Raw genomic sequence first — 23816 nt, 5'->3', positions numbered from 1 at the left:
GAAGAAGGCGGGGACCTCTGGGCGCCATGCTACGATTTGATTGGTTCGTTTTCTGTTGACAACCTGAGCAGGCTCTTGTCATCCAATCGAAACAGCCCGGGTCGGAAGAGTGGCAGCGCCGGCAGCCAATCGGAAAGCAGAGGCGCGGAAAGTTTGCTAAATGGGCGATGTCCGATGAGAGACTGTCACTTCGGGTGGCTTTGGTGGAGGCCGGGCTGAGTTAAGACGTGGCCCGGGGAAGTGCAGCCATCGGGGAAGCGCCGGGGTCTGGTCGAAGGCACCACCGAGGGTGGAGACGGGGAGAAGCGGGCGCCGGCAGCTGTGCACACACCTCCATGCGCGCTCGCAGGGCGGCGGGCCGCTGATGGAGCGCGCCAGCCGCGCCGGGCCGCTCGCGCGGGCTCTGCTGCGGTTGCTGCTGCTGCTGCTGCTGGGGCTCCTGGGGACGATCGCGGCCGCCAGGCGCGCCTCCGAGCTCCTGCCCCCCCGAGCCGAGGCGGCTTTCGGGCTGGGGGCTGCGGCCGCCCCCACCTCGGCCAATGCTGCGGCCGTGACGACGGCGGCCGAGGTGACCGTGGAGGACGCCGAGGCCTTGCCGGCTGCACCGGGCGCCGAGCAGGACCCGCAGCCCCAAGACGAGGCCGAGCTGCGGCCACGCGGCAGGTGGGTGAGCGCGGGGAGGCTGAACCCCCGGACTCAGAGGGGTTTGTGCACGCTGGGAAGAGCATTGGGGGTTCCCCAGGTCTCCCCGATCTCTGCGGCCTCTGGCTGGTTGATTGCACGAGGTCCTCCTTTCCATCCCCCGAGCTTCGCTGGGCTCCTGAACCCCACAAAGCTGCAGCATCCCTCACAGGTGTCTGGGGTCTGCTTGGAGGATGGAGTGCAGAGGTGGCAAAGAAAAGTCACTTTCCCTCTTTTCATTGTTTTTTTGATTCAATGCTTTCTTCCATTTCAAAAGCTTCATTCGAGCCCCGAGGAAATCAGCGTGTCCCCCCATACACACCCCCATTTAATTGTTCTCATAAATCGTCCTACCATAAATCTCTCTGCCAGTGTAACAGCTGTTGGGGGGCAAGGACTTTACAAAGATTTTTCTGCACGCTCTTGCATTCCCTTGAGCAAAACCTCGTAGTGGTCTGGAGTCAGTGACATAGAGTATCTCTCACTGACTGAGCTCTGCCTAATACTGGCTTCAGGAATAGGGGCATGCACGGGCAACTCGCACAGTTGGCAGGCCCCACCCTGGTTAACTGACTATCTCTGCCTCCGAATCTGGACTTGGAAAGTTTGACAGGCACTCCAGATCATTCTGTTTTGTTTTGTTTTGTTTTGTTTTGTTTTTTATTTGTTTCAGGGCACTTCTGGCTCTGTACTCAGGGTTTCACTCCTAGTGAGGTTTTTGGGGGAACATATGGGATGTCTGGGCTCGAACCCGGGCCTGTCTCATGTAAGGCAAACACCCTACTTGCTGTACTATTATCTGTGGCCCCAATCAGATAATTTTTGAACACCAGACTTAAAGAGCAATGTGTCAGTTATTTGTAGGATTTATTATATGAATTTTTAATTTAGGTTTGTCTTAGTTGCATAAGAGTCCTTAAATGACACCTTAACTATCTTTTAAAGCCCTTTTCCAAGACTGGACCCAAATGTAGGGCATTGTAATGATGAAATATTGTGCAGACAGTTCATCTTAACACACTCCTGAAGAAGTGATGCCCCATGTAATGGATAAAGGGAGCTGTGGGTAAACTAAATCTGGAAGAACAGTCTAAACCGGAAAGTATTGAAAATTTACAATGTAGAAGTTAGTAGATAAAAAAAATAACTTAGTAGATCATAAATTAGATTTATTTGGTTTTGAGCTCACACCCAGCAGTGCTTTGTGCCCAGGGGTCACTGCTGATGATTTTTGGGGGACTATAGTCTACGTCTGGGATTGAGTCAGGATTAAATCCACACAAGGCAAGGACGGGCCTTACCCCCTGTATTATCTCACTTGGTCCTAGATTTAAGTTTTGTTTGAACATCAGAATTCTGATCTCTATACCTAGAACCCTAAGTTCTAAAATTGTCAAGGCACAATTTTTCACGCATTCTCAAATATTTGTGTGTAGGGGCCAGGGCGGTGATGCAAGTAGTAGGACGTTTGCCTTGCACGCACTGACTTAGGACAGACCGCTGTTCAATCCCCCAGCATCCTATATGGTCCCCCAAGCCAGGAGTAATTTCTGAGCGCTGAGCCAGGAATAATCCCTGAGCGTCACCGGGTGTGGCCCAAAAACAAACCAAAAAAATTGTGTGTAGATTCTTTTTCATTTCTTTGGTGTTTGGGCCACTCCCATAAGTGCTCAGGGTTTACTCCTGGCTCTGGCTCTGGAATCACTCCTGGAATCATTCCTAAGGCTGCCGGGGACCATATGGGAGGCTGGGGATTGAAACCATGTGGGCAATACAAGTGTCCTACCCACTGCTCCAGCCCCTTGTGTGTAGCTTCTTTTTCCTAAGTGGCAAGTATTTGATCAATATTTTTGTTTGTTTTTGCTGGTTTTCCTGGAGGTAAGATTTTTTTTTTTTTTTTTTGCTGACAAGTACAAATTCATGCAGCTGTTAGTGCTGACAGTCACATCCCCAGAAGTCCGATATGTAGGATAGGTCGATAGTTCCAGTTTTCCTGGAGGAACAGATAATCTAACACTGAGAGGATTCCATGAGATTCAGAGTAGAGCAGAAGTTGTGCAAATTAGGTGTCATTGGTGTTACAAGGTTTTTGTAGGGACAGGGAATTGGCTTAGTGGTAAAGTACTGTCTTGCATGTGTGTTCAACCCTGATACCATGGGAAAACAAAACAAAACAAAACAACTTCTTCCCCCTGAAGGTTTTTGTGGTATTCAGTGGTTGGGGTGAAGAAAACAAGAAGGTAAGATAAGGCTGAGTGGTTCCTGAGAAGTTGGTGACATTGTGAGAGATATACTGGACTTGAGAAAACAGAAGTGGCACAAAAACTTTTTTAGGGAAAGTGTGTGTGTGCAATGACCTGTGAGTATGAGAGATACAGGTGTTTAACTGTGTAGGGATTATTATACATGTGTGCTTATCAAATGTTGACCTGTGGCTGGATAGGACTGTATAGGAGAAGAAATTAGAAGAGCAGCTTAGAGCCTTATTGTATGTGTGTGTGTGTTCCCCTTTTTGAGAACCATTGGTTCTTAGGACTTAGTAGTGATCCAAGGATCACTCGGAAACTATAAGGGTTGTAGAGGATCAACCCAGGGTCAGTTAAATGCAAGCGTCTCACCCCTTTTGTACTATCTCTCTAGCCCCTCTCACCTTAACATTTTTACCATGTTCCCTATCACCTGAGAACGTGGTAGAAATGCAAAATCAGCCATCACTTTATAACCATTGAGTGATTGTTTGCATTTTCACAAGATCACATGTGAAATATATGAACATTATAGCTCTAGAGAGGTTGTGTTAGAGTACATTAAATGCCAGGAATGAATGGTCTTTGCTTAAGAAAGATGTTTCGGGGCCTGAGAGAGATTATGGCAGGTAAGGTGCTTTCCTTGCAGGTAGCCAATTTGGGTTTGATCCCTAAGACTGACACTGAATATGTTCCCCTGAGCACTGCCAGGTGTCATTAAGGAACATAGCACCAGGAGTAAACACTGAGCACTGTTCGGTATAGAAGAAAGCAACAAAGGAAGGGTAAAAACAGAAATACTTCTCTAATAATACCACGATAAGATAAGGATATCAGAAGGAGTGCAAATGAGAGCTTTATTGTTTAGTTGATGTAGAACAGAGTCAGGTGATTTGAGAAAGATTCTTGATTCATGGAAAATCTATTGATTCCTCCTCCTCCATCTAAAGGTTGAAACTGGTGATTGCAAGCATGGAACATTGAGAGATTTAGGGGGATGTGGAAGATAAGGTAAGGGATTTGGAGTTGGACATGGTGAATTGGAGGTTTGGGCACACATCAGAGGGAGAGGTTTGGTAATCAGGTGGAAATGATGGGAACAGCAAGAAGTTAGGGTGAATAGGTGGAGCTTTGAGCAAAAGAAGGCTCATGACCAGACCTCAGGAAATGCCTCTTAGAGAAGACGGGCCAGCAGAAGACCCAGTAAAGCTGACTGTTGGAAAACTAGGGTGAGGATGGAGGGAAAGGAAGGATCAGTGATGAGCACACTTAGAGGACAAGTGAAATATGGGCCGGAGTGATAGTGAGTGCATCTTGTAGGGCATTTGGCTTGTATGTAGCCAATGTAGCTCTGATCCCTGGCATCTCATATGGTCTCCCGAGTCCCACCAGGAGTAAATCCTGAGCACAACCAGGTGTGGCCTCAAAGTGAAAACAAAAACATACAAAACCCAAATAACAAAAAATAATTCAAGTGTAATAGCAGAGAATACTTAGATTGTTAGATGTTAAGGATTCATCCCTTTCAGCTCCACAGCTTCCTTCCTTCCGTGCTAAACCTGACAGGAGGCAAATGTAGGCACCCTGGATCCAGGATCCCAGATCTTAGGCCCTCAAAGAAGGAGATTGTAGACATTGAAAAGGAATAGAAGAGGGGGACACGGAGAGTATAGTTGGTAAGGTACTTCCCTTGCATGTGACTGACCTAGGTTTGATCTCCAGCATCCCATGTGGTCCCTATCCCTCTAGGAGTGATTCCTGAGTGCAAAGCCAGGAGAGGAACATCTGAGCACTGCCAGGTTTGATGCAAAGACAAAACAAACCAACAAAAACATTAAAAAGGAATTGAAGAGGAGTGAAAGTGAAGGGATTGGAGATGTCCACAAGGAGGAATAAGAATAGTGAAAATAGAGGCTGTGTACAGTGGTTAGGACACAAGTTTAGCATGCAACTGACTATGGTTTGATTTCTGACACCATATGGTTGCTCAAGCATTGTAGGGTACATTGTTGGAACCCCCAACACTGCAGGACTGGCCTGGCTAATACCTGGCTGTGCAGGGCTAGAGCAGCACAGTGTCCTTGTACCTTCGCATTGAACAGCCGGCCTGGTTTGTCAAAAATTGCAGGTGGGACCCCAGGTCTCCTGAGCTCTCCCCGCCAAAATTAGTGAAAATAGGAGCATTTTGCCTAGCATCTTAAGATAGTGTGAGAGTTTTTTAAAACCTTGGGTAAGTAAATTGATTTAGTGTCAACAAGAGAAGAAATGAAAACCCTTCAAAACCTTTAAATGCTTTTTTTAAGAAGTAGAAGACCAGAAACCATCAGGTCCATAATAATAGACTGATATCCTGTTTGTTTCAAGGAGGGTGATTAGGGGAACAGATCTGAATTAACCAAGCGTTTATTACCAACAGCTGTAAAGAGCTATGGCACTTGTAAAATTTAAAAAGAGGGAGGTGGGGAATGAAGAGGCCTGTTTTTGCCTATTGTTCTTTGATTCTGGAGAAGCAATGTGGACCTCACTAATTCATTGTTTTCCTCCTTCACAAAGTATTTATTGGTTTTATTCTAAACAGCCAGCATCTCAAGTGTCTGAGTGAATAAAACTATTTTTTCTTTAAAAAGTAATTAAAACTGGGACCAGAGCAATAATCCAGCAGGTAGGACACTCGCCTTGCATGTAACCGGTTTCAATTCCTTGTACCCTTTATGGTCTCCTGAGCACCGCCAAAAGTGATGCCTAGCAGAGTCAGGAGTAAGCCCTAAGTACTGCCAGGTGTGGCCCACAAACAAAAGCAAACAGCAAAAGTAACTAAAACTTGTTTTCCTGGTAGTCTTGCCAATTTTGTGTGTGTGTGTGGGGGGGGCTTGGGTCACACCCAGCAGCGCCGCTCAGGGGTTACTCCTGGCTCCATGCTCAGAAATCGCTCCTGGCAGGCTCGGGGGACCATCTGGGATGCCAGGATTTGAACCAATGACCTTCTGCATGAAAGGCAAACACCTTACCTCCATGCTATCTCTCCGCCCCATCTTGTCAGTTCTTTTGTTAAACTTTACACCTACTAGAAATTTGAATGGAATGGACACTGCAGAAAGTTGGGAAGAAATTCATAATCTCTTCTTCTGTTCTGTTTAATTTCCATTGAGTTACCAGTTATTTGACTCAACACTTGTAAACTTTAAGTGTTACTTATGATGGGCTGTACATCTTCCCATTGGTGCATCTGGCCACCTAAGAAGATGAAAAGGACTTGTTTTAGTTCAACTCTTACACTAATTTATAAGGAAACACTCCTTCTTCCTTTACCTTTATTGCCGGCTAACAAAAGTGTTACTGCATATGACATTAATCTATGAGGCTTCTTTAATTTGTATTATGTAAAATGACTTAAAAAATGAGAAAATACGATGGCCTGATTGATAGTAGACCAGGTAACGTGCTTGCCTTTCTTTTATCCTGGCCCCCCACACGTTCCCCTGAGCCCTGCAGGAGTGATCCCTCAGTGCTGAGCCCCACTTAAGCCCTGAGCACTGTTGGGTGTGGCAAATATACAAAAGAGAGAGAGAAGAGAGATTAACATGAAAATATTTAATGCAAGAATATTTAATTACTCTTCATTTCTATAATTTTTCCATAAATTAGTGTGAATCAGTGGTATAGAGGTCTGGTTTCCCTCAGATTTTCACATTCATAGTTCTCTTTTGTTGTTGTTTTGTTTTGGGGCCACACTCAGCAGTGCTCAGGGGTTATTCCTGGCACTGGGTTCAGAAATCACTATTGGCAGGCTCCGGACCATATGGGATGTTGGGAATTGAATGTGGGTTCATCCCGGGTTGGCTGCGTGCGAGGCAAACGCCCTGCTGCTGTTCTATGGCTCTGGCCCTCCATTCATATTTATTTCTTAGTTTCTTGGCATGTCAGATGATGCCCAGAGTTGATTTCTGGCTCTGTGCTCAGGGATTATTCTTAACACAAAGTGGGAACCGTATGCAGTGCATGGGATCAAACCCAGGTTGGCTGCATGCAAGGGAAGTGCCTTACTTACTTGCTCTACTGTTTTTCTTGACCCTAGACAATTTTTTAAAAGTCGATATAACTCTGTAAGTATAGTTAATTTTTACATATTTATTTTGACTTGGGTATGGCCAATCTCGTGATATGTTCAAATAAAGGTTTTTATTTGCAGATTTACTTAGTAGGTGAGGGCTAAAGAGTAAAGTCTAGTTAGTTCTAAGTTATGTTTTAAATGAAGGCATATGCTTCCTTGAATGAAAACATGTTTAGTTAAAGAAATCTTCTCCACATAAAAATAAACAGATTTTGGGTCTGGAGCAATAGCATAGCGGGTAGTGATTTTGCCTTGCACTTGGCTAACCTGGGTTTGATTCCAGGCATCTTCTCATAGGGTTCCCTGAGTCTGCCAGGAGTAATTTCTGAGTGCAGAGCCAGGAGAAACCCCTGAACACTGCTGGGTGTAACCCAAAAAAACCCAAAACAAAACAAAACAAAAAACCAAATTTAAATCAAGTAAAAAAAATTTTTTTTAAGTAAGTCACCATGAGATACAGAGGTACAAAGATGTTGATTGTAGAGTTTTTATCTACGAAGTTCCAACACCCATCTCTTTACCAGTATTTATTTTCTACCACCAAATTCCTCAATTGCCCTCTGTGGCAGAGTTTTCTTCTCTCTCTGTCTCTGTCTCTGTCTCTCTGTTTCTGTCTCTCTGTCTCTCTGTCTCTCTCTGTCTCTCTGTCTCTGTCTGTCTGTCTGTCTGTCTGTCTGTCTCTCTCTCTCTCTCTCTCTCTCTCTCCTACTTCACTCCCACTATCCCCAACTTTTTTCCTTTTAAGCAAAGTTAGACCAATCAAAAAATTTAAATTTGTGAAATTTTTTTCCTTAAGAAAAGAAATGTACAATTTAAAAAATCAATAGTTGGGGCTAGAGAGATAGTACAGTGGTAAAGTGCTTACTTTGCATGTGTCAGACTTAAGTTTGATCCTTGGCATCCTATAGGGTCTTCCAAGCACTGCCAGGAGTAATTCCTGAGTGTAGAGCCAGGTGTAACCCCTGGGTATGGCTGGGTGTGACTCATATACAAACAAACAAGCAAAATCAATAATCGAGGCTGGAGATAGTACAGCACAGTGGTAAGGTTCTTGCTTTGTGTGGCTAACCCAGGTTCTATCTCTGGCACACCACATAGTCCTCAAGTACTGCCAGAAAGGATCCCTGAATGCAGATCCAGGAGTAAGCTGAGAGTATAGCTGGGTATGGCTCCCCAAGCAATATAATGTAAAAGTAAGCAAAAACTATTATACTGATTTCATTGTAGAAATTGTTGATATGACATTCTGTCATCACACAGGCAGGAGGATTCCTTTGCAACTTCTGTAGAAAGCAGTTCAGCACATACATATTAGACTGCCAAGTCTTTCTTTGTATGTGTGTGTGGGGAAATGGGAGTATCTACCCAGAACTCACCCAGGGGAAGCACTGAGCTGCATCTCTACCCAGTCTGATCAACTGAACTATATGTAAATAGGCAGGTAATCTGGGTGATTTAAATCAGAACAAGCAATTTTTTTTAAAGATATAAGGCTCTGTTTTATTAAGGTGTCTTTTTTTCTTTTCCCCTTTTTTCCCTTCTTTTTTTTTGGGGGGGGGGGGGTCACACCTGGCTGCACTCAGGAGTTAATCCAGGCTCTGCACTCAGAAATTATTCTGGCAGGCTCGAGGGACCACATGGGATGCTGGGATTCGAACCACCGTTCTGCTGCATGCAAGGCAAATGCCCTAACGCTGTGCTATCTCTCCGGTCTCCGGTCCCTCCTTTCCCTTTCCCTTTTTATTTTTTTTTAATTTTTGGGTCACACCCGATGGCATTCTGGCACTCTGGGTCACTCCTGGCTCTACACTCAGAAATTGCTCCTAACAGGCAGGCTCGGGGGACCATATGGGATGCTGTAAATCGAACCACCATTCATCCTGGGTCGGCAGTGAGCAAGGCAAATGCCCTACCACTGTATGGTCTCCGAATGCCTCCTTTTCTTTATTTTTTTAAAATACAGCATTACATTAGTTGTTGAGGGGCTGAAGCGAGACATCTGGGTTCAGGTTGGCCCCCTTTGCTTGTCAAGAATGATTACTGAGGGGCCGGGAAGGTGGCGCTAGAGGTAAGGTGTCTGCCTTGCAAGCGCTAGCGTAGGACGGACCGCAGTTCAATCCCCCGGTGTCCCATATGGTCCCCCCAAGCCAGGGGCAATTTCTGAGTGCATAGCCAGGAGTAACCCCTGAGCGTCAAACGGGTGTGGCCCAAAAGCCAAAAAACAAAAAACAAACAAACAAAAAAAAGAATGATTACTGAGCAGAGAGCCAGGAGTTAACTCTTGAGCATCACCAGGTGTGCCCCCCCAATGTTGATAGTTAAATTTTGGTCATACAGTATTCCAACAACACTCAGACCCACCAGCAGTAAATGAGAATTTCTTTCTCCCCAAATCCATGGGTTGTTCTTGTTCTTTGTGATATATGCAAGTCTCTGTGGCATGAGATAATATAAAGGTGATTTATGACAGTCTGATGAGATTTCTGGAAGCTGTACATTATGGTATAATACAGAGTGTCCATTTATGCAAATTTACCATTGAGATTAATGTTGACAACCTAAATTCATGCTTCAAAATTTGTCTGAAACTTCTTATTTGGTGCATGCCTTTAGGCAAATAACTTTCACATCTTTCTCAGCCTCTGTTTTTGTTTCTCTTATATGTGACTATTAATGTCTATTTTGAAAAAATTTACCATTCAGCAACATTTATTGTGTTTCATTAGATGTTACCTATTATTGGATATGATAAATGGGCCACTAGGTTTGGCTTGAGTTTCTAGTCTGACAGAGAGTGATGCTGGAATTAAAGATTTAACTTTATAGGCCTGAGCGATAGCTCAATGGAAAGGCATTTTGCCTTGCACACAGCTAAACTAAACCAGGACCAACCCTGGTTCAATCCCCAGATCCCATATGGTCCCCCGAGCCTGCCAGGAGCAATTTCTGAGCACAGAGCCAGGAGTAACCCCTGAATGCTGCTGGGTGTCACCCAAAAATATGAGGAAAAAAAGTTAACTTTATAAAAATGGACAATAAGTGACCTAAGATTAATATGAATGCCTAGGATGGAAATGTCAAGAAATAAATCCTTGTATGTGAAGCATCAAGAATCATCTAGGTAGCAGGGGTAATGTGAGCAAAGGCACAGAAAGCCTGGACTATGGGCAAAATTGGTGGTTCCTAATCCAGAGCTTTTGGAACCCTGTGGATTTGCCAAGGTGAAATGGAGATCTGGGAGATTCTTAGTATTTTAAATAACCTTAATGGAAAGGGCCAAGCAATAGTACAGTGAGTTTGATCTTCTGCATCCCATATAGTTCCCAGAGCCTGCCAGGAGCCTGCTCAGAGTATGGCTAAAAAAAAAAAAACACAAATTAAGTAAATAAAAATAATCTAATGGAAGTTGAACATTCAAGGAGGTAATTGCTGATTTCTTTCTTTCTTTCTTTCTTTCTTTCTTTCTTTCTTTCTTTCTTTCTTTCTTTCTTTCTTTCTTTCTTTCTTTCTTTCTTCCTTCCTTCCTTCCTTCCTTCCTTCCTTCCTTCCTTCCTTCCTTCCTTCCTTCCTTCCTTCCTTCCTTCCTTCCTTCCTTCCTCCCTCCCTCCCTCCCTCCCTCCCTCCCTCCCTCCCTCCCTCCCTCCCTCCCTCCCTCCCTCCCTCCTTTCCTTCCTTCCTTGGCTTACTCCTGTCATGTGCAAAGCAAGTGTTTTGCCTATTGTATTCTCTTTCCGTCTTGAGAGTGCTGATTTCAAAGTTAAGTTTCATGACTTTGAATGAGAAAGATAGCTAATATAATTTCAGCTTCTTTTCTGAAATTTGAATGTTTTATTGGTACTTATGTAGTACCTCTAAAATGAAGGAGGGGCCAGAGAGATGATAGAGTGGGTAAAGTGCTTGTCTTAGACTTATACACTACCAGCACCTGAGCATCACCAGGAGAGATCCTTTAGCACAGTTGGATGTAGCCCCCAAACCAGAACCAAAATAAAGAAATTAAAATGAGGGAATTCGGGGTCGGAGAGATAGCATGGCAGTAGGGCATTTCCTTGCATGCAGAAGGATGGTGGTTCGAATCCTGGCATCCCATATGGTCTCCCGAGCCTACCAGGAGCAATTTCTTGTTTTTGTTTTTGTTTTGTTTGTTTTTTGTTTTGTTTTTTTGTTTTTTGGGTTACTCCTGGCTTTATGCTCAGAAATCGTCCCTGGCAGGCACAGGGGACCATATGGGATGCTGGGATTCTAACCACCGTCCTTCTGCATGAAAGGCAAACACCTTACCTCCTACTCAGAGGTTCTGAGAGCCAGGAGGAACCCCTGAGCTCTGCCAGATGACCCAAACCCACCCCCCCAAAGAGGGAATTCATTAGAAGTTCAAATGAAATATTTTTTATATATGAAACAAATAGTGAAGGAACTTGGTATAAAAGGTAAAGTGTGTGTATGTGTTATGGGGGTTATGCTGTATTAGGAAAGGCTTAAGTACAATAGGCACAAATAACTTCTGAAGTTTATCAAGTCTCTGATCAACACAAAAGTGTTGGGAGAATCTAGGATAAAGAGATCTAGAACAGGAACATATGCTAGGAAGATTTTTGTTTTGTTTTGTTTGGGTCACACCCAGTGGTGCTCAGAGTACTTCTGGCTCTGCACTCAGGGGTCATTCTTGGCAGGGGATATGGCACAGGGATCCAACTCGTGTTGGCTTAATGCAAGGCAAATGCCTTACCCTCTGTGCCATGCTCTGTCCCCACCCCTCAAAGGTTTTCAAATGATGAAACAGGAGAATCTAGGGCAGTGGAATGAAGGAGATTTAAAAGCTTCAGGAATAGAACTGAATAATCACTACAGTTCAGATGTTTAGTCTGAGAAAAAGGGTTGAGCTTATATCTATCTGATTTAAATAAACAGTAGTAGGGTAGCTGGCAAGAGATGAGAGAGGTTTACTGAATGCAGTAACAAGCACGTCCTGCTGAAATACAAAGCTAGATTTGGACGATAGATGACCTGCAAGTACATTTTATGTCTGAGGCTTTTATGCTACAGATAGCAATGAAGTTGTGGTTTTTGGCCAACGATCAGATTTCCTGGTCTACTTGCTAGAGAGTGAGAGCTATAGGATTAATAGGAAGATTGGGCAGAAATGGTGGATTGTTCCTGTAAAAATCAAGGGGAAAATGTCCAGAGTGAGGAGTCAGCCATCTTTTCAGTTGCTGCTACTAGAACTCTTGAAAAAGGAGGAGTTAGGAAATCATTGGAATCTTCCCTGAGAGTAGCTTCGGAGAATCGGGTTATGGGAATGCTGTTGCTTTGATTTTTTAATCAGCTATGGGTTTCTCGTCTTGTTATAGAAATCTCAAAAGGGGACAGAGGGAGATAAATGTGGCCTGCGTTCCTGTTATCTGGAGAGTTTGGGTTCTTTTTGTTTGGATTTAGTTTTTTTTTGTTTTTTTTTTTTTGTTTTTTTTTTTTTTTTTTGTTTTTGGGCCACACCCTGTGACGCTCAGGGGTTACTCCTGGCTATGCGCTCAGAAGTTGCTCCTGGCTTCTTGGGGGACCATATGGGACGCCGGGGGATCGAACCGCGGTCCGTCCTAGGCTAGCGCAGGCAAGGCAGGCACCTTACCTCCAGCGCCACCGCCCAGCCCCCTGGATTTAGTTTTTGAGTCATGATTTTCAGTGAAAGAACTTCTGAATGGCTTATCAAAATATATTCTTACATATACATAAGATGCCCATATGTATATACTATTATGGATCTTTGTTTTGAAGATGAGAGCTAGAATTTTACCTTCTCAGTATATACTAGCAAAAACACCTACTACGCTTTTTTTTTTTTTTTTTTTGGCTTTTGGGCCATGCCTGGCTGTGCTCAGGGGTTGCTCCTGGCTATCTGCTCAGAAATAGCTCCTGGCAGGCACGAGGGACCATATGGGACACCGGGATTCGAACCAACCACCTTAGGTCCTGCATCAGCTGCTTGCAGGGCAAACACCACTGTGCTATATTTCCGGCCCCAAATAAGCTTTTTGTTTATTTTGTTGTTGTTGTTTTGGGGCCACACCCAGTGATGTCCTGGCTCTGCACTGGTGGTGCTCAGGAGAAACTATATGGAATGTTGGAGATCAAATCAGGGTCAGCCACATGCAAGGCAAGTGCCTTCCTTACCTGCTGTACTATCTCTCTAGCCTTTTTGTTGTTGTTGTTGTTGTTGTTGTTGTTTTTTGGGTCATACCCTCATACCCGGCAGTGCTCAGGGGTTACTCCTTGCTCTATGCTCAGAAATTGCTCCTGGCAGCTCGGGGGATGTCTCCATTATAAAAGGATAGCACACTCTAGATGTCTACTGGCTTTTCTGGTGAAGTGCCTATTTTTCCCCAAGAAACAATTGAGCCAGAAGGCCCGTTGGTGGAAGTCAATCATAACCCTTGCGTGGATTACTGGTTATATTTTTGACATGGCTGCGACTTTATATATCTCTTTACTTTTATTTATTTGGCTTTGCCTCCCTTGCTAAACTACAGATATTCGACCTCAGTTATCCTGCAATCTTATAGAAATTTTCAGCACCAAGACTGCTAAATTCCCCGCTGGCTAGTATATTTTTAACTCAAAGGTTGAGCCAAGCCAGTTCCCAGCAACTTGCTTTTTCCTACTCTCAGCTTCAATGTGCTCAAACTATAGCTTCTGCCTTTCTCGAATTCTACTTTCCAGAGGCTGCTGCGAACCTCTTGCAAACCAGAACACCTCCCTCTCATGTTTTGCCTTACCCCTAGCAGGGCTCTTTCTCACCTACTTCGGGTAATTATTTGATATGTAGATTCTAGGGTCCGATATTCTAGGGTCCAGTACCATTGTGTTGTCCCTCCTAACATCCTCTGCCCTTTGTTTCCCTGAAAATACCTTGCATGCCAGAGTTGGGCTTAAAATGTCATCAGCTGAAAAGTAAAGTTTGTCTCTTGTCTCATAGACGTGGGTCCTCATACAATGCATTTTGTATGGTCTCAATTATTTCATATTTCATATTTGTCCTCTCGTGTACCCGTTTTCCTCTCGTGAAAGTACTATGACCCACGAGAATTGCTGAGATGCAGGACGTCCACAGCATTAATGATTATCGAATTGAAAAAATGGACATTTCTATAATGGCCATAGAAAAGAGTAAACTTGGAAACTTTGCTTGTCACTTAGATTCCACTGCTTTTATTTATTGGCACATTTAATATGTGAATTTCTTTACTCCTCATAAAATCGTATTCTTTCTTGTAGTATGTTTCTCTTCTATCAATTATGAACAGGTCTTTTTAGAAAACAAGGTAATTTGTGTAGTGGAAAGTTGAATTCTTTTCCTTTTCTTGGTTTGTTATCTAGATTTACTAATCTGTAGTGTGGCAGGTTTCTGTTTGGTCTGTTTGTTTTTATTTGTTTTTGGAGCCACACTTGGGACTCCTGGTTTTCAGAAATCACCCAGATGACATGAAAGAAAGTGTAATATAAAAAAGAAAATGCAAAGAAAAAAATCTTCAAAGTGGTGTTTTATTTTGTTTTGTTTTGTTTTAGTTTTTGGGCCACACCCAGTGACGCTCAAGGGTTATTCCTGGCTCTGCACTCAGAAATTGCTCCTGACAGGCAGGCTTAGGCTCAGCCCCTAAATAAATATTTTTCAAGAGCCAACTATTAGCTGCATAAGAACTGTAATTGCCAAGATCTGAGGGAAAATCATGCATAATATGTTTGAAGAATTGAGAGAATCTATTAGGAGCATAGATTTTTGAATGTGTGATTTTTTTCAAGTCCTGTTTGACTAAATCTGATAAGCAGTTAAATATTCAAGTGTAGAATTCAGGGAATGGGCCAGAGTCAGAGCACAGTGGTAAACTGTTTGCTTTGCATGCAGTTGACCCAGGACTGACCTGGGTTCAATCATGGATGTCCCATATGGTCCCCTGAGCCAGGAGCAATTTCTGAACGCATAGCCAGGAGCTACCCTGGAGCATCACCGGGTATGTCCCCACAAAAAAAATGTAGAATTCAGAGGAGAGGCTTAGAACCAGAGATTAAAATTTTGGGATTGCCAGAATATAGATGGTGTTTTAAGTTATGACAGTGGATCAGACTATCACGAAAAAAGTACAGGTGGGTAGAGAGTTATTTAAGAAACAGAACTATGGGGGCCGGAGAGATAGCATGGAGGTAAGGCGTTTGCCTTTCATGCAGAAGGTCATCGGTTCGAATCCCGGCGTCCCATATGGTCCCCCGTGCCTGCCAGGAGCAATTTCTGAGCCTGGAGCCAGGAGTAACCCCTGAGCACTGCCGAGTGTGACCCAAAAACCACACACACACACACACACACACACACACACACACACACACACACACACACACACACACACACACAAAGAAACAGAACTATGGAGAAATCAGAAAACAAAATAGTAGCATTTAGTTATGCATAGTACTGTTGGGAGAGTAAGTTATTTGGTGGCTCAGAAGAAGAGTGGGCTTTAGGGGCCTGAGAGAAGGAAATTTTGGAGTCATATATCTCAACTGGTTCACAGTGTTTTCTGTGGCAAAGGGGACCAAGAAATTGATTGGAATTTGGAAGAGGGACGATTCAGTTTGTGTTCTATAACTTGGTTTTTAAGTTGGGGAAAATTGTAGGTTTGACTGCTGAGGAGAATGCTCTGATAGAATAATTGATGCAGTGGTCGGAGCAATAGCATAGTGGGTAGGGCATTTGTCTTGCATGCAGCTGACCTGGGTTCGATCCCCGGCATCCCATATGGTCCCCTGAGCCTGCCAAGAGGGATTTCTGAGCACAGAGCCAAGAGGTACTCCTGAACGCTGCTGGGTGTGACCCAAAAGCTGAAAAAAAAGAAAAAAAAAGAAAAAGAAAAAGAATAATTGATGCAAAACCAATCTGTTGCCTAGGTGTAAGTGTTGGTATCATAGTCTCTACTAAATTGTACTCTACTAAGGATAGTTTCTGTTCTACTCTAGTTGCTACCCTAATCTTCTACTGTCATAGTCTCAGAAGCTAGTTAAGAGCTTGTGGTGGTTAGAATGTAAGCATAGTAAAGATGTGGGCCACCTTTTCTCCTATGGTTAGAGAGCTGGGAGATATTGGTTTTCTTTTGACTATGAATGTCCAGTATCTTCACTCTCTCTTATACTTTGTCTTATTAATTTTGTAATTTACAGATCATTAGTAATTATCAGCACTTTGGATGGGCGAATTGCAGCCTTGGATCCTGAGAACCATGGTAAAAAGCAGTGGGATTTGGATGTGGGATCTGGCTCCTTGGTTTCATCCAGCTTAAGCAAACCAGAGGTAAGAATTTCCTAATGACACTGACTAGAATACTTAGAATTCTTTTTTTTTGTTTGTTTTTTGTTTTTTTGGGCCACACCCGGTAACGCTCAGGGGTTACTCCTGGCTATGTGCTCAGAAGTTGCTCCTGGCTCGGGGGACCATATGGGACACCGGGGGATCGAACTGCGGTCCGTCCAAGGCTAGCGCAGGCAAGGCAGGCACCTTACCTTTAGTGCCACCGCCCGGCCCTGAATACTTAGAATTCTTAGTAAGTAAGAATACTTACTTAGGGGTGAACAATCGCCATTATTAGAAAGTCTGTACTTGTAGGACAGTCTCAAAACCCATTAATCTGGTGGGAAGTCTGTTGGTCTCTGTAATTCCTTTGGGCATTTAAATAACCATCTCTTCCTCAGTTCCCTCTCTTTGAAATCAGGTGTGTGATATTACTGCTTCTCAGGATTGTTTTGGACTTTAAATGAGTGAAAGATATAAGTGAACAATTAGAGATAGCATCTGCTACGTAAATATAGCTCATTGTGCCAGCACTATTTCTATTTTGGGGGAATCACACCGGTGAGACTTGGATTACTCCTGGTTTTATACTCAGGAATTACTCCTGGCAGTGCTTGGGGACACTTTGTGTGGTTTTGGGGATTGAACGTGGGTTGTTATGTGCAAAGCAGATGCCCTGCCCACTGTACTATCATTTTGGACCTAACTTTTTATTTATTTATTTATTTATTTATTTATTTATTTATTTATTTTTGGTTTTTGGGCCACATCCAGCAGCACTCAGGGGTTACTCCTGGCTCTGTGCTCAGAAATTGCACCCTGAGGGCCAGAGAGAGCACAGCAGTAGGGTGTTTACCTTGCGTGCAGCCTACCCAGGATGGACGGTGGTTCAAATCCCAGCATCCCATATGGTCCCTTTTGCCTGCCAGGAACGATTTCTGAGAGCAGAGCCAGGAATAACCCCTGAGCACCTCCAGGTGTGACCCAAAAACAAACAAACAAAAAACAGAAATCTCTCCTGGCAGGCTCAGGGGACCATATGGGATGCTGGGAATCAAACCCAGTCCTGGGTCACCCACTGCAAGGTAAATGTCCTACTGCTGTTCAGCTATATTTCTTATTTTTTTAATAAGGGTCTTAGGAATAAACAAATGTAAATGACTTACCTCTCTCTTAATAGTTAGGAATATACACTGCAGAACCCATTAAATGATTACCCACATTATTCCTCAGCCAAACTAGGTTTGATCACCAACATATCCCATATGGTCCCTTGAGCCCGCTGGGAGTGACCCCCTTAACACAGAGCTAGGTGTAAGCCCTGGGTGTGGCCTCAAAATCAAATAAATGAAAAATAATTTATCCTTTACATTTCTCTTCAAGAATACATTCTAATGATAACCATAATTCATCTGAAATTTTCTTAGAATGTAATTCTGGACACATTTAAATATTTTGCAAGGAGGAAAAAAACAAACAAAAAACCTTGTTCCCAGAATTGCTGTGGTACATTCTCAAGATCTGATCAGAATGCTTAGTTGCAGAACATTAGTATGTCCACATAAAGAAAATGAGAGCTCAGTCTGCCTTGATGAGTTTGGGAGACGGTTAAATGGGAGAAACTTATTTTTCTCATCTTTAGTCTTGACTGTGGTAGATAGTCTCCTTTTGGGTTTCTATTCTCTCACTCAAATCACCTATAGCAGATTCTTGGTGGCTACAGCAATAGTATAGCAGGAAGCATATTTTGGTGCAGGTTCAATCCCTGACACTCAGTTTGGTCTCCCGAGTCTACCAGGAGTGATTCCTGAGTGCAGAGCCAGAGTAGGTCTAAGCACCACCACATGAAACTCAAAAAACAAAAAAATTAAAAACAAATCTTCCTTCTTTGAAGGAAAAACTGCTGATATGGAAACAGTTATTGCTATTCTCTAGAGGAGGGGTCCTCAAACTTTTTAAACAGGGGGCCAGTTCACCGTCCTTCAGACTGTTGGAGGGCCAGATTATAGTAAAACAAAAATTATGAACAAATTTCTATGCACACTGCATATATCTTATTTAGAAGTGAAGAAACAAAATGGGAATAAAAACAATATGTGACCCGCGGGCCGTAGTTGGAGGACCATTGCATAGAGCATCCTCAACTTCCCACCTATTGAATTGTTCCTTTGGGACACTTACTAAGGAAGTAATTTTTTCTGCTGTTACTTATTTATTTACTTATTTATTTATTTTTTATATTTTGGGCCATACCTGGTGGTGCTGAGGGATTATTCCTGGCACTGCTGCACTCAGGAATTACTCCTGAGGTGCTTGGGAAACCATATGGGATGTCAGAGATCAAACCCTGGCTGGTCACGTGCAAGGCAAACGTTCTACCCACTGTACTATGGCTCTGGCCCCTAAAGTGGCAGTTTTCTTTCTATTTTTTTTTTTTTTTTTTTGGTTTTTGGGCCACACCCAGAGATGCTCAGGGTTTACTTCTGGCTGTGTGCTCAGAAATAGCTCCTGGCAGGCATGGGGACCATATGGACACCGGGATTCAAACCAACCACCTTTGGTCCTGGATCGGCTGCTTGCAAGGCAAACAAGGCAAACGCCACTGTGCTATCTCTCAGGGCCCAAGTGGCAGTTTTCTAATGAGAAAATTGGTAACAGTAACTCATCTACTTGCTGATAAACCCAGTCTGGATCCTGCCTAGACCATCCAGGCAGGCCCTGTCTGATCTTCACAGTCACATATCTGCTCTCTATTAATCCGCACACTAGAAAATTATCTAATGGGATAGTGAACTCTGTTATGGTGCGAATTATTAATATAAGCAACAACGTGATTATAAATTACATTAAAAACTTTTGCATTAGGTGAAATAACAGATCAATTGCGAACTAAGCATTCATTTTAATGTATTCTAAGATTATGTTTGGGAATGCATATTTTGCTTTATTTTTAAATTAGACATAAAGAACGATCAACAAATCAGAAGATGGTGAGCTGTTTACATTTGAGGTAATATTCCATTATGTTGCAGTGGTGTGAAGCATGTGTGTTTGCAAACTAAAATATACACGTGCATATAAAGATAAACTGCATGGTTTGAAGTACAAAGTAGAAATCAAGTGTCATAATATCCCAGGTGCTATGTTTAAGTTAAAAACAACTACTCAAATTTGAAAGATAGGGGCCGGAGAGACAGCACAGCGGTAGGGCATTTGCTTTACATGTGGCCACTGGTTTGATTCCCTGCATCCCATATGGTCTCTCGGTCTGCCAGGGGCAATTTCTTTTTTTTGTTTGTTTGTTTTTGTTTTTGTTTTTTTGGGTCATACCCAGCAGCACTCAGGGTGTTACTCCTGGCTAAGAGCTCAGAAATCGCTCCTGGCAGACTCAGAGGACCATATGGAATGCCGGGATTCATTCTTCTGCATGCAAGGCAAACGCCTTACCTCCGTGCTATCTCTCTGGCCTCATACCAGGGGCAATATCTGAGTACAGAGCCAGGAATAACCCCTGAGCACCGCTGGGTGTGGCCCAAAAACCAATCAATCAATCAATCAATCAATAAAGTTTAAAAATAAACAAACTTGAAAGATATATATAGGGGCCGGCGAGGTGGCGCTAGAGGTAAGGTGTCTGCCTTGCCAGCGCTAGCCAAGGAGGGACCATGGTTCGATCCCCCGTCCCATATGGTCCCCCCAACCCAGGGGCAATTTCTGAGCACTTAGCCTAGAGTAACCCCTGAGCATCAAATGGGTGTGGCCCGAAAAAACAAAACAAAATAAAAGATATATATAGTTATTTATTTTACAAAGAACACATATTAGCTGTTTTTCAATTTCAATTTCAGCTTAATTTTTTCATCATCCATAGTCCTAACCATTTTCTGTGGTTTGTTAAAGCTGTTTGATTCTTTTGGGGAAGGGGTTACACCTGATGGGCTTATTCCTGACAGTGTTCAGGGATCACTTCTGGTGGTGCTTGGGACTAGTGTGTTCTGGTGTTGGGGATCTAGCCCATGTCAGCTGTGTGCAAAGCAAGTATCCTATCTCTCCAGTCCTCTTTGTTTTTGTTTGTTTTTGTTTTGGGCCCACACCTGGTGGTGTTCAAGGCTTACTCCTGGCTCTGTGCTCAGGGATCATTCCTGGGGTACTCTGAGGACCTTATGTGGTGCTGGAATGGAATTGGCCACCATCCATAGCATAGTATAGTTCTGTGTTAACATGATAGGTTTACAAGTTTTTATTTCTTTCGCAAGTTCTGAGGCCCAATTTTTTTTAAGATTATGTTTTACTCTCTTGATCTGCTAATAAAAATAGCTTTGTTTCTAGCCTTGTAATATTTATGTAATATTTACATATTACTTATACCTAGTGTGAGCCTTACATGATCCTCCTGAGGTTGACATGTTGGATCTTATTTTATATAAAAGGAAAGAAACTAAAGCTCAGAGAAGCTAATTGCTTATAGGCCAACCAGGTAATAAAGTTGCAGCCAATCCAGAATTTCCTGCTGTGCTCTACTCTCCTACTCTGCAGTCCTTTCTCATCTTAGGTACCTCTCAGGACCTTAGGAACTATGAAATTGGGGCTAAAGAGAGCACAGTGGTAAGCCTTGCACACTGCTGACCTGGGACGGACACAGGTTCAATTTCCGGGATCCCATATGGTCCGCCAAGCCTGCCAGGAGTGACCCTGAGCGCCGTCAGGTGTGGCCCAAAAATTTAAAAAAATGAAAGATGGGGCCGATGAGGTGGCGCTAGAGGTAAGGTGCAAGCGCTAGCCAAGGAAGGATCGCGGTTTGATCCCCCTGCGTCCCATATGGTCCCCCCAAACCAGGGGCAATTTCTGAGCGCTTAGCCAGGAGTAACCCCTGAGCGTCAAACGGGTGTGGCCAAAAAAAATGAAAGAAGGAAGGAAGGAAGGGAGGAAGGGAGGGAGGGAGGGATGAAAGAAGTATGAAATTATTTTTAAAACCAGGGAAGGCTCCAAGGAGTTGCATTTTCTTACCCATAGGTTATATTTTATCTGTACTTAAGCCTTATTGAAAAATATAAAAGGGCCAGATATTGAAGAGATAGAACAGTTTATTGGACACTTGCGTTGCAGGCAGCCAACCTGTTTTCAACCCCCTGCACCCTATTTGGTCCCTTGAGCCCTACCAGAAGTTTATTCCTGAGTACAAAGCCAGGAGTAAGGACTGAGCACAGCTGGGTGTGTTCCAAAAACCAAAAAGGATTGGGGCGGGGGGGGGGGGGGGGGGAATGTGGCTCATTGGTAGAGTAGTTGAATAGGTGAGTCGCTGAGTTCAACTCCGGGCACCACCAAAAACAAAAATAATACAACAACCAAAAACCTGGATTGAATTAGCAAAATATAGGATTGTATAAAACAAAGATAGCTGATAGTAATTGATTTGCAAGATATTGGTACTTTGGTAAGCTGGCATGGTATGGTTGCTTTGTACTCTTAAATCATGTGAAATGTTACGCTTTTGTTAACCAATGCTACCTCATTATAAATTAAAACAAAAGCATTAGCATTTATTAACTCTAAAAAATGAGCCTATTATATGAGAGTAGAAGTAGTATTTTATTTATTATTTTGGTTTGGGGCCACACCCAGTAGTGCTCAGGAGTCACTCTTGGTGGTGGTCAGTAGACCATGTACAGTGCAGGGGCTATAATTGGGCTTGGCAGAGTGGAAGGCAAAACACTTTGACCTGTTTACTATCTCTCACACTTTTGAAATCTTTAATTTCTGGTTTAAAAGAAGACAGCTGGGCTTGGGATAGATGGTTCAAAGGGGTTTGAAAACCAAAAATTAAAAATGAAAGACAAAATACTCATGCTTTGTTTGCTGGAGCCTTCATTTAATCTCTGGCTCATGGTTTAATCCCTTAGTAATGCCAGAAATGCCCAAGAAAAAAAACCCAACTGGACTTTTGTATAACTTCAACATTAAGTATGTAGTTGCATTGTTGTTTTGGTGGCACAATACAAAAAAGAAAACTTAGGCACATATTTATATACTTGGAAAGAGGGTTTTTTTTTTGTTTATTTAAATAGCATTTTAGGCAATTCTGGTCATTTTTAATATAATTAAAACAAATAAAGTTTCTTAAAGGTTAATTGCACTTTTAAGTCTGAAAACACCAGTTAATATTTAGTATTCTATACATTAACATCAGCTTGTATACTTTGCCTTTTATTTAGAATGGTTTTCTAACAATCGGAATCGTTGATTCATTGAACCTTACAGAAAAGTAAATACTATGAAGATGTCAAGTTCTCATTTGTAGTGAAAAGGTTTTCCCGAAATTAAAGTTTCACTTGAAAAGTTGAATATAATCTTAAATAAGTTCAGGGTTATTTTGCTTATTTTGGTTTGGTTTTTACTTCTCTTTTTTGGGGGGGGGGGTTTATTTTTGGGGCCACATCGAGCTCTTCTCAGGGCTTATTCCTGGTGAGTGCTTTGAAATCACTTTTGGCAGAACTGATTGTAGCACGGGGTTGAATAGGGCCGGGTGTGGGTCTGAGCAAGGCAAACACCTTCTCTACTGTACCATCTCTCTGGCCCCAACCTTAGTTTTTTTTGTAGTGAAAGATTCATTTTATTTTTACAGAAAATATTGACCTTGCCTATCTTATAACTCTTCAATATTTTTCAGTTGTTCAGGTAAAAATGGAACTGGCTCCAAGAACAAAGTCATTAGTCCATTAATCCAGTTTACAAGGTCCTAAAGTGCTTTTTTTTTTTCTATTATTTTTTATTAGGTTCAACATAACTTCCCCCTAATCCAAACAAAAACTTTACAATGATGTGATTTTGGTGACCATTCAGTAGAAATAATACTTTATATTTTGAAGTTTTAAAAAACTGAATTAGAGATTTTTACCCTGATAATGATAAAATGCTGCACAGAAGGAATAAATTATGGCCAAATTACCTCATAGTGCTTTTTCTTGATATATGCTTCAGTGTGTTGCAGAAATGTTTTTTTGTGTACTTCTGTTCAGTCATACAGATTGGTAAAGAGATATTTACTTAGATCATGTGCTGATAAATTAATTGTTTGGGGGCCAGAGAGTTAATAAAGCAAGTAGGACGTCTGTCTTACACATGGCTGACCTGGACTCCATTCTTGGCATCCCATATGATTCTCTGAGTATTGCCAGAAGTGATTCCTGAGCTCAGAGCCAGTAGTAATCCCTGAGTGCTGCCAGATGTGGCCTAAAAACTAAAAAAAAAAAAAAAAGGGATATGAAACAGAAAACACACATTATGTTTTCTATGCAGCAGTTACTAAAATTACTGATGTAATGAGAAGATGAGGTAGAAGGGGTTTTGCCAGGTGTAGTTTAAGTTCTTGATAATATAGGAATTGGTTATGGATTAAACATATATTTCCTGGAATAATAAAGTAAATCAGTGTAAATGAAATACATTTTTG

General features: G+C 42.6%; 1 protein-coding gene across 1 annotated transcript in view; it reads left to right on the top strand.

The window, feature by feature from the left end:
- Positions 1-349: 349 nt before the first annotated feature.
- The window catches only part of EIF2AK3 (eukaryotic translation initiation factor 2 alpha kinase 3), an 81739-nt gene continuing 58272 nt past the window's right edge, over positions 350-23816 (top strand). The window contains exons 1-2 of the mRNA XM_049784910.1: positions 350-663; positions 16240-16369. Coding sequence (XP_049640867.1) covers positions 365-663; positions 16240-16369 — 429 coding nt within the window. The 5' untranslated portion in view covers positions 350-364. The remainder of the gene's footprint in view (positions 664-16239; positions 16370-23816) is intronic.

Source organism: Suncus etruscus, chromosome 12 (assembly GCF_024139225.1).
Source record: "Suncus etruscus isolate mSunEtr1 chromosome 12, mSunEtr1.pri.cur, whole genome shotgun sequence".
Taxonomy (NCBI): Eukaryota; Metazoa; Chordata; class Mammalia; order Eulipotyphla; family Soricidae; genus Suncus; species Suncus etruscus.
This window is presented reverse-complemented; position numbering and strand designations above follow the sequence as displayed.